General features: G+C 41.2%; 1 protein-coding gene across 1 annotated transcript in view; it reads right to left on the bottom strand.

The window, feature by feature from the left end:
- Positions 1–643: 643 nt before the first annotated feature.
- arhgap35a (Rho GTPase activating protein 35a) overlaps positions 644–11,819 on the bottom strand; it is a 142,149-nt gene continuing 130,973 nt past the window's right edge. Inside the window, exons 5-8 of the mRNA XM_043680876.2 lie at positions 9,756–9,833; positions 8,974–9,105; positions 7,115–7,220; positions 644–4,865 (exon numbers count right to left, since the gene is read on the bottom strand). Of these exons, the coding sequence (XP_043536811.1) occupies positions 4,571–4,865; positions 7,115–7,220; positions 8,974–9,105; positions 9,756–9,833 (611 nt within the window). The 3' untranslated portion in view covers positions 644–4,570. The remainder of the gene's footprint in view (positions 4,866–7,114; positions 7,221–8,973; positions 9,106–9,755; positions 9,834–11,819) is intronic.

The following is an 11,819-nucleotide window of genomic DNA, read 5'->3' as shown; positions in this document are numbered from 1 at the left end:
GAGGGGGAGGGAGGGGGAGGGAGGGGGAGGGAGGGGAGGGAGGGGGAGGGAGGGGGAGGGGAGGGGGAGGAGGGGGAGGGAGGGGGAGGGAGGGGGAGGGAGGGGGAGGGAGGGGAGGGGAGGGGGAGGGAGGGGGAGGGAGGGGGAGGGAGGGGGAGGGAGGGGGAGGGAGGGGGAGGGAGGAAGGAGGGAGGAAGGAGGGAGGAAGGAGGGAGGAAGGAGGAGGAAGGAGGAGGAAGGAGGAGGAGGAAGGAGGAGGAGGAAGGAGGAGGAGGAAGGAGGAGGAGGAAGGAGGAGGAGGAAGGAGGAGGAGGAAGGAGGAGGAGGAGGTTGGGAGGAGGGAGGAGGGAAGGGGGAGGAGGGAAGGGGAGGGGGAAGGGGGAGGGGGAAGGGGGAGGAGGAAGGGGGAGGAGGAAGGGGGAGGAGGAAGGGGAGGAGAAGGGGGAGGAGGAAGGGGGGAGGAGGAAGGGGGAGGAGGAAGGGGAGGAGGAAGGGGGAGGAGGAAGGGGGAGGAGGAAGGGGGAGGAGGAAGGGGGAGGAGGAAGGGGGAGGAGGAAGGGGGAGGAGGAGGGGGAGGAGGAAGGGGGAGGAGAAGGGGGAGGAGGAAGGGGGAGGAGGAAGGGGGAGGAGGAAGGGGGAGGAGGAAGGGGGAGGAGGAAGGGGGAGGAGGAAGGGGGAGGAGGAAGGGGGAGGAGGAAGGGGGAGGAGGAAGGGGGAGGAGGAAGGGGGAGGAGGAAGGGGGAGGAGGAAGGGGGAGGAGGAAGGGGGAGGAGGAAAATCTGTAGTATTACTCCCTTTGGAAGAAAACAGACACGATGATTATTGCAACTTTTAACAGAGTTCCAAAATACTGGAAATGTCACAAAGAAATTTCATCACATTTATATAGCACAGGTTAGTAAGATGCAGTTTACTGGACGAGCAAGGCTCCATACAAATAGATGTTTGCAGGGTATTGCAAGATGTGAAAGACACAAATAAATGTAAGCAGCTCTCCTTTGTGCATGAATCTACTGAGAACCAGAGACTCCTCATTTCTAACAGACTCTTTCCCATAATGATCCAATTCTGAAGTTCCAGCAAGGTAAAACATGGCAGGAGCATATTCAGCACTCAGTTTCAAGGGCAATTTCCCATTCCCATGTAAAAACTGATCTGTAAAACATCTAAATTTGGGTTCAAATTAGTTTAAACCTAACAATTATTTTGGATGATACTTTTTGCATAAAGAGGCTATTTTAGAAAACCCAATAAGGCTTTGATGTTTATAGCTGTTATCTGGTGCTTTGCACACACACCAATATCGTTCCTCCAACAGTTAAGAGAGGAAAAATTTAAAAATAATCAATGGTTCAGTAAATCATTGGCTTCTTTCTTCACTGATGCTTGAGGGAATGACTTGCCACGTGTGGTGGTGAGGTCTTGAAAGAGACATGGAATCCAAGTTATTGCTACACACTAACTCCTTTTGATATCATCCAAACTGTGAAGACAGTTTCACTAAAATATTTTATTTTCACTCACTGATTTAGCTCTTAAAGTTTTCGGATATCAAACACAAAAAGCCCCACAATTTTGTTTTGAGCCAATTTCATTCAATTTTTGATCCAAATTCAGGACATAAACAGAAAATTAAACAGCCTGCTCATCCTCAAAAGGGTAACTTAGCTTCCAATCCCTTTTAAGGGAGTACCACCCAACTTGAAAAGGAATTAATGCCCAAATGCTGCAGACAAGATCCAGTGCAACACTAGTCATTTAGTCAACATCAAGCCAGATTTGTCAAATCAATCTATTTTCAGGAGGTACTTCTCTTCCTCACATGTACGTGACAGCATAGCTTCTGCTGTTGATAGACTTGCTGGTCATCAGCTGTGTGAGGAATTGCAATTTCAGATAAAACCGTACCAATCTATTTCATAAATAGTCTATAATTTTAAAAAATGATTAGACTGCAGCTCCTTTTACTCATCTGCCATACCCGCTTCTAATTCAGAAACGGATGAGTTAGGAATGGAGACACTCAGGCAATTGCCAGCTTTTTAATAGCAGGCTTCAAAGCTAAGCCAGGCCTTCCTAATGAAGCAAAACTTTGTTAACTTGGAAATTTTGGAATCATTAATCAATCAGTAATTGTTGATGGGTTTATATGAATTAACTCTTCCTAATAACTACCAGTCATTAGGATCAAAACTGGGAGACAAGGACTGCGCCAACACGTTTGACAGAATCAGTACAATCCATTCTTAAACATTTAGAAATATACATTTGCAAACAAAAGATATAAAATGGAATAAATTGTCAGCATCTTATATGGAAACAATGGATCTGGGTTGTCCACTTCACATTTTGCCCAGTCAGTCAATACGCACAACATTGACTAGTTACAAAAACCACACACACACAAACACATAACATTTTAGTGTTTGTTCTGTTATTGGAGAGACCATAACTGTACGTACCATACCCAAATTGGCAGAGCTGAATACTTCGATCAACTAAGTGTTTTAAAATTGATTCACTGGCACAGCCCTACGGGGGAAAAGAAATGCTAAGAACACACTGGCCAGGTATTGATGAATTTGCCTCATGACTGAAACATATGATTTGTTACAAACTCCAGATAGGAGCTGAATAGTTCAAAGAACAAATCGCTAAAAATAATGGTAGTGTTAATGAACAACGGCATATTTCATAGCAACTGCTGCTCAGCTCATTAAACAATGAATTCTTGCATTTACAGTGTCATGTGTAATGTAGGTTCTCAGACCTGGCGCTGTGGAATTTGAACTTTAGGATTATAAAACCTCAATATATATATATTTATTTATATATATTTTAAGAGGACCCCTTATGCAGCCTTCACACTAACCTTGAAAGTGAACTGCTTCAGGACTGGAGTTGCTCAGGCATTTAGTTGTACCTGTTCATATTTTTGATTCTCTTCCAGCCCCCATTCTATATCCTTTAGGCACTGATTGGTGCTGAGGTATGATTTTGTGGGCAATGGCCACCCTACAATATCTTGCAAATTTGGCCATTCTTCAAGTTTCAGCAGAGTGAAGCTATTCAAGCACAGGATCTATCACAGTGCTGCGCAATACAGTCCATGCGTATTTGCTTTTCTAGTAGACATCACTGGGCAGAAAGGTCTTTGTGATACACATCAAAAGTGACACACCTCAGGATGGTTATAAAACATTGTGATAAACCATGCATGTGCTAACATGCCATTCAAGCATTTAAATTATTTATTGTTTAACAAAAAAAAGCCAGTTCAGAGAAAGCCACATCCTAAAGCACCTTAACTCCTGCCTGGACGGATGCAAGGCACCAGCCAAGATATGTTTAACTTTTGCGCAACCTAAAAAGGGGATAGGGGATCACACTAATCATTTAAAGTGATGGGCAAATTTGACGTAACGTTGGCTGACACTTTTAGTTGGCAATAGGTTGTCCTTTTGCATCAAGAGGCTCCTACCTGGCACTACACATCAGGTCTGGCTAGTTAACAAAGAAGGGTAAAGATGGGGCAGCAGTAGAGACAGGCAACAAATGTGGTCCTAAAGATAGGGCAAGCATGGAAGGAGGAGGAAATTCTGCCCAACGGCAAATGATCCAGGACCGTTTCAATTGGATTCTGCCAGGGACCAAATTGGGCAATTGCGAACCAGAACAGATCAAGCTAGTGAGAACGAGACAAAAGAGGTTCTAAAGTTCCACAGACATCAGCCACTGAAGCTGTATGGATATTGGGAAAACCAGCATTAAAATCTCCTTTTGCACAAAGCACTTTCATGCAGCTGCTCACATCATTGTTATACAGACAAACCTCTTTACTACAAGCTCTACAGAACCTTAGGACACAGATTTTATCATAACATTAATTTAGTGTTCTTTCCTTAAAGCAAATGCCCCAAGGTTAGAATGGCTTCCCAAATGAACCATCTTCACAGATGTACATCTACATGCTGGGCTTGGTCATTCTACCTAGGATAACTGCTCATGTTCACACCTCGCATTCACAAATATTACCACGAGGCTGTGCCCAATGGGCATGTCTGCTGTGAATTAACAGTCCGCATGAAATTCGCGTTTATTTTTAATAAAGGTTAAAATAGCAGCACGTGATCTCAAAAACAATTCTCTAAGCAAGAGTTGGCACTAACCAAAAGTAAATAAAGCAACTTTCTATATTGGCTTAGAAGGGAACAAGTTTAAATTAAATAAGCAGTAGAGTTTGTCTGTATAATTAACTGTTTAAACATTGTGCATTTTGAGAAACCACTCTGTAGTGGAATCTGTGCTATTTGCATTTCACAGAACCCACTATGAAGTCATGGACTTTTCCTTTTGCAGTCACTGCAGTATTTGGGTATTTAATCAATTTTCTTAGTGCCATGTCATTTGTTTTAACTATGATTACACTGCTCTGTACAACAGAAAAGGGTATCATAACCCAAGGCAGTTTTGAAAAACCCAGTTATGATACCTGGCATATTTATAACCCAATTCACAGTTTACTTGGCCGTTCCGTCTGCAGTTGTGTTCACAGATGTTGAAGTGGCCTCTAAGGTGTTGGGGGAGGCGACTGTGGTGGTGAAGGAATCATTGTTACAGGTGATGGGCACTGAAAGGCAGTGTTCGAAGTGGGAGAACTGGGAACAGCACTGATCAGCTCCATTATTGGCTTTTCGTAAAAGAAGAAAGGGCACTGCTGGATGAAGAGCTCGATGATAGTCTGGTACGTCCTGGTAGCTGTCAGAGCATCCATGGTCTGAAAGTCAGGCCTCATAAGTGTGGGCCAGAAACAGATGGAGAGATTCTCACTGTTCATCAGGTTCAACTTGCAGTTCTGACTGACCCTGAAATGAAACAGAACCCAGTAGTCTACACAATACATTGAACAAAGTGAGCATAATCAAAACATTTAGCCACCTCCCTGTGTCACCACCCACTCAACGGTGAGCAGTACATTTCCCTCTTTTCTTGCACCTACAAACATTTTTCCCATCTCCCAAGACTATTTGAACAGAAACGAGCCCATCAGCATCACAAGAAAAATCCTCTTGTTAACTTATTTCTTTTCCTCTTCCTAATGAAAACTGCCAAGCAAATATTGCTACGATTAGAAATAATAATCCAACGTACAATGCAAACAATGATTACGTCCCTTCCTAAAAGCACAATGGGTGTCCCTGCAGCAACTTAAGGAAGAAGTCCACAGCCACCTTTTCTGAGGTAATTAGGAATGGGCAATAAATGGTGGCCCAGCCAACAACATGAGCAAATTTAAGACAGAACCCTGAAAGTAGGTTGGAAAAGTAGGTAGGACTAAAGCCTGCCTGAATCAGCATTTTTATTGTTCCTCAGTTAGTCTGGTGGAAAGCGCATGCCCCTTGGTACAGATCAGCAAAAATAACAAGTAGCTGAATGAAAATCCTAACAGGAGACAACGAATTTGGGGCTTGAAAAACACTTGTAGAAGTGACACTGCAGATATTATTGGCAGAGAATAACTACATTTCTCAGTTCTTTAATTGGCTTGGTGAGCATTAAAATGAAATAATGGGAGAGAAAATGGTGTACAAACACTGTTTGCTGATCTAATAATATCAATAGCAATAAACAAAAATCAGTGGCACTGAAAGCTCCATTCTGAAGAGTGTGGTGGCTGCCTAGTACTTTTGGTCCAAACAGGTTGTGAGTTGCAGCTGTACGATGGCAAGTCATTAAAAGTGAACTCAACAAGTCTGGTAGCAAAACTATAATGGCCACTAAAGCTGTCAGATTGATGTGAAACCCTAACTGGTTCATTAACATCCTCAAAAATAGTCCAGCCTGCAAGTAATGGCTCAGTGTTCTCCAAAACAGCAAAGCCAAGGAAGTACAGCAAGCTTGATTTTAACCAGTGCCTCATGAACTGGCAAAAATGATATCTCAAATACTGGAAGATTATGTTCTATTACTATCTCCGCAAAATCAGAGGAGTAAGTTTTATTTAAGGTGAAGTTCCATTACTATATAAAAGTGATTTATGCTGTAAATAAAGTATGACAGTGATATGTATTCCCTCTGTATTACATCTCTATTATGGAGTGTGTTTTTTTTAAAACATAGATTATGTGGACCTCTTGATCATCCAGAATATTTGATCGCTAGAATATTTGATCAACCAACACACTCCCGGTCCCATAGGTGCAAGTTAAACAGAAGTGTGCTGCATCTGATTCCTTTAACTAGAACAAAAAGAATGCAGTGCCACCCACACCTGCTTCCATTCCAAAAAAAAGTGATCATATTTTGGTTCACACACATTGTCCAGGAACACCTTGGCACAGAAATGAGGAGCAAGATGATAAAAAATATTACATTGAAATTAATTTTCTTTGGACCATAAGGTCAATTTACATCCATTGTGAGAACATATTACTTTGTCAGGTGATACTGTTCAAGGCTTTATCCCAGGAAAATGCTGGTCTATAATCAAGTACACACTTACTTGAAGTATCGATAATAAGATTTCACTGAATTTAAGTGGAAGATCTGAAACAACGTTTTGACAAAAGTATGAACTCTCTAAACAACATGCCGGCCAAGTAGCACGGGAATTTCAGAACATATGCTGTTTCTGCACTTGGGTTTAATTAAATGAATTCCTGTGCGCACTTTCAATGCAGGAATTAATACTTTATTTAAAACAGGTCAATGCCTGCATTGAAGTGCACACAAGAATTTAATCTGACCTTGCTATAAAGAACACAGGAATAGAAGGTCAAGAAAAAATATAACTCCAAAAGGATCATCAAAACAGTGTCTGTAATTTCATCTCTGTTGTGCTATAGCTGAGAAAAAGTAGAGTTGCAGCACAGGAAGGCCTGTACAGTTAGCAATTTTGAATCCACATACATGTAAGGGCAAGCATTTTAAATTTCCAAAGAGATTTACTTTCTTCTTTACCTTAAATTGATTTGTATCATTAGAAGAAAAAAATACAGTCTCAGTTATTTGAACCATTGGTTTATGATATCCTCTGCACCATTAATTAGCCAGGTCAATTAAGCACAACTTTTATGCAGGATAGCCTTACTGCTTGCATCAAGCAATTACTTACTTGTTTAAGTGGGTGATGACATATTTGAAGACCTCATAATTCTCTTTTGGAAACTTCTTCAACACTTCCTTAAGTGCATTCAACTTCAGCTCCTTATCAGGCTGTTCTGAGAGAAGAAAAATAAGTAATTTAATGCAGACAGCACGTGGATCATCACAGTGATTCCGTAATGAGCTGCATGACAGTGGCAGCAGCTGAATCCACACACCCTGCACCACAATGCAGATCCTAGAGTGGAGGGTGTTTCACAGATGTCAGTTCATTTGCCACATTTGGGTATTGGGATATAAGGGAGGGAGAGAATTGACGAAGTGAAGAGAATCTTACCACCCTTCATTGTGCATGGGGTAAAGCTGATCACCTAATACATTACAAAACCACAGGAAACAGATGAGCATGTATTAAGATTCCTGGTCTGAGTTTAATTAGTGGGAAAAAAAAAGCTTGATTGTGGCAAAAGTTTTTTTTTAATAATACAGAAGTTCACATCATCTAAACATATTGATAATTAGCTGATTACATACTTCACAGGTAACTTCCATATTTCACCAAACGCCAATTTTACAAAATCATTAGAGTTTTAACCACAACAAAAACAGCAACTATCAGCAGGGTTTAAAACATCAGAATTATCATAACCGAGAACCTTGCTTCACTCCTACATCTCTCCTATAAACCCTAGACAGAGCATCAGCAGTTACATAATTTTCCCCAGCCATCTGCTCGACTTCAGTTGAAGGTCTGCAGCATCAAATTCTAGAAAAACAGGTGAAGATTGCTCAAGCAGAACTTCTCTAAAGGTACCATTTGAAAGTGACCAGCGTGAATTTGCGGCTCTCCTTGATTATCCAAAACATACACATCAATTTGTTGAAGATCTAAAACAGGGTCTAACAGTTCCTTGACAATTGTGGAGTATTACTTGGTGAGGAGAGCAGAAGTAGGGGCAGAGAAATAAACTATGCAGCAACAGCACAAGAGTGATAGGGAAGTTCCATTAGCAGAGCTTTTACTGCATTCTCCAGATTCAATAGGAGGATCAAACACTAGCGCCCTTCTTGAAGGCAGTTCCACAAGAATTCAGAACTAATTTCGGTGGCATGAACATTGTTTGAATGGCCAACATGTATCAATCTTCTGAACTCTGACATTGTCAGCATTCCAAGGGAGAAAATACTAAGAAACTCAAATTTCCCCTTAGAGCAAGCAGCACTGACATTAATGAGCGGAGGACCTGGCTACCAAAATGGCAATCATTTCACCATCAAGCTACATACCTTTCGAGGAAAAATGTTACAAGAGAAGGAAAGATAAAAAAAAACAAATACTTAGGTTAGTTGGCTGGACGTTTGACTTGCGAAGCTTCGCATCACCAGCCGAGGTTACCATGAATCATTCCCCTCGCTCAAGGTAGTACAGCTCTCAGGTCAAATCACCACTAGCCCCCTCTCTCTAATGAGCCAGCAGCCCTATGGACTGGTAAGATTAAGATGGCTTGACCTCGACTTCCCTCTGGACCCATTACATGAGACATGCTGCCTCACATGCCAAAGATCTGTGGGTCGAGGATCAGCACATTCAGTCACATGAGGAAGCAAAAGAAACTCATAATGGAGCAAACATTTACCTTAATAGAGGGACAGTGAATGACGACTATGGAGGATTGCCAATGGCTGCAGATCATGGAGATCATGTTTATGGAGTGCTTTAAGGAAGGAGAGGCTATCATGCTTACCTAATTAAACATCATGACTGATCTTCAAAAACCAACCCATTAGCCATATCTTTGGGATATTCTAAAGGATGCTATAGAAAGGCGTTTTCTTTTTACCACAGACTGTGTGCTGGTCCATACTTACTGCTGACATCTACCAATTCGACCTGTGCACTATATGGGACCAGTGGCTCCGGAAGCTCAGAGAAGAAGCTTTTCATTGCTCCAGCTATTGTATTCACCGCAAAATCCTTCTCTTGTAGAACAAGGTTGTGGTCTATAAACAGAAAAAATGAGGGCAATATAGCTTAACAGTATAACCCCAATATATTCAAATAAAGTCCTGTCCTCTTCAATCTGAATCAATACCTCAGGAACTGATGATGCTGACCTATTCATCTTTGATAAACATTGCCTGAGATTTTCAAGTTGGGTTACATAATGCACTGTACTCCTGGACTTGAAACCTATTCATTGCTGAGAAAACTGTCAGCCATGGAAATAATAGTTAGCAAAGTACAATCAAGTTTAGCAGCAAAGGAAAAAAAAGTGTCATTCAGAGATGGACAGTATTGGGTTTGTCTCTATTCTACTTCACCAAGCTCAGATAGTTTGCCACCTATCAGAGACTCAAATATCTTGGTTAATTCATGGACAACTACAAGGAACATATTTTCAAGAGTTATCAGCATTCATGATTCCATAAGTTGCCAGACGTGTGTGAAATGTAAAGGGACTACTGAAAGATATGCACGCACAGACTTAGAATAAATAATTTTGAACTGCCATATGAAAATCCTCAACTCGCCTCACCCACCACAAGACAAAATAAATTTGCATTCCGCCCACCTTCTTCAGTAAAATACAGTAGCATCCCACAACTGAAAGTCGATTGTTTATCGAAGACTTCTTTCTCCTTCCACTTACCTTGATCAAATTGCCTCTGGAGACTTTCCATCTCTGACTTGTTCCCACTGACACGGTAAATGCCCTCTGTGCCCAGACCTTAAAAGGAGAGGGAACAGTTTATTCAAGCCTTCTGCTTGGCTCCACGTACAAAATTTACTGCACATATTTAACAATTTCCTCAAATGGATATCAAAGATATCAGAGTGAACTCTAGAATCTAGCACAGTGGTAAAGATTTAAAATAGAAAAACTGAATAACCACAGGGCTGGAGAACAGTTGCTCAACTGAATATTTCGGCTTCTTTTCATTGGTTGAGAAGCTTCGCTGGAGGGGGTAAAAATGTCAAAAATGGAGCATAATGAATTGGGAAATCTTGAGGTTGCCCACTTTGGCAGGAAGAATAGAAATATTGACTTATTTAAATGGAGAGAGACTGCTGAATTTTGCGGTGCAGAAGTATCTGAATGACCTTGTAGATGAATCATGAAAGGTTAACATGCAGATTAAGTAATTAGAAAAACAAATGTAATGTAAGCCTCTGTTTCAGGGTGGATGGTGTATAAAAGTAGGGAAATTTTGCCACCGACAATAATCACATGGAGTTTTGGTCTTAAGAGGAGATACACTTACATTCAGTTCAGAGGAGGTTGATTTTAAGATGAAGGAGCTATCTTATGAAGAAATGTTGAGCAAATTGGGTTAATACTTATTGGAATTTTGAAGAAAGAGAGAAGACTTGATGAAACAGAAAATTCTGAAGGAACATGACAGAGTGAATGTTGACACTATAGGTCTCCTTGATAAGAAATCTAGAATGAAGGGGCATAATTTAAAACTAACAGGCCTGCTGTTCAATATGATGACAAGGAAGTATTATTGCAGAGAATCAATCATCAAAATTTAAAAGCAATGGAGGCGGTATCATAGAATATACACATGGTCAAATTAGAGTTTGATGAACATCATGGTACCATTATTCAAGGGATAAACCATTAAACTACAGGTCAGAGAGTCAAACATCTGTGGTAGGGAAACTACTGAAAAAATTCTGAAGGACAAACTAATCTCCACTTAGAGGCAAGAATTAACCAAGGATGGTCAGCATGGCTTTGTTCAGGTGAAGACGATGTCTAACAAATTTGACTGAATTTTCAGGTGCGCAGGATAAACCAGTTGATGTAGTCTACAGGGACTTCAGTACAGCTTTTGACAAGGTGGCAGGCTGGTTAAGAAGTGGAGCGTATGGGATCCATGGCAATTTGGATTCAAAGCTAGTGTAGCAACATGAAACAGAAGATGAAGGCCTTTTTTTGTGACTAGAAGCCAGTATCCAGTGGCATATCACAGGGTTCAGTGCTGAGCACCTTGTTTGTGGTGTAATTAATGGTCCACAATAAGTTTAGGATACATGATCAGTAAGTTTGCAGATGAGAAATATATAGTGTGATAAATAGCAAGGAGGAAAGTTTTGGATTATAGTGTGATATAGACAGGCTGGTCAGATGGACTCAGTGGAAAATGAAATTTAGTCCTGAAAAAGTGAAAGGTCTAACAAGCGAAGGTGTACACATTGAATGTGGGTCCCGAGAAAGTACATACCCAGAGGGACATTGGTGTGCATGTCCACAGATACTTTAAGGAAGCAGGACAAGTAGGTAAGGTGGCATGTTATTGGGGCCAGAGTATCATGTGCAGTTCTGTCTCCTGTCTACAGGAAGAACGCGATTGCACTAATGAGGGTGCAGAAAAGGTTCACCAGGATTTTGCCAGGGTTGGAGCGATTCAATTATGTAGAAAGACTAGATAGGCTGATTAAGTTGTAAAATGTTTGAGGGGCATAAATAGGGAGAAACTTTTCTGTTTAGTAAAGTGACAATAAGCAGGGATAATTCTGAGGTAAGGAACAGGAGATTTAGAGAGAACGTGTGGAAATTTATTTCCACCGAGAAGGTGGTGGTTTCTCAAAGTCACTGCCTAAAGAGGAGTGGGTGGATAGAAGCAGAAACTCAAGACAATTTAGATGAACACTCGAGATATCATGGCTCGTAGCTTTGTATGTTAAGTCATGAAAAATCGGATTA

Source organism: Chiloscyllium plagiosum, unplaced genomic scaffold (assembly GCF_037043375.1).
Source record: "Chiloscyllium plagiosum isolate Xiang-an unplaced genomic scaffold, Cpla_swu_hap1 HiC_scaffold_47, whole genome shotgun sequence".
NCBI lineage: Eukaryota > Metazoa > Chordata > Chondrichthyes > Orectolobiformes > Hemiscylliidae > Chiloscyllium > Chiloscyllium plagiosum.
This window is presented reverse-complemented; position numbering and strand designations above follow the sequence as displayed.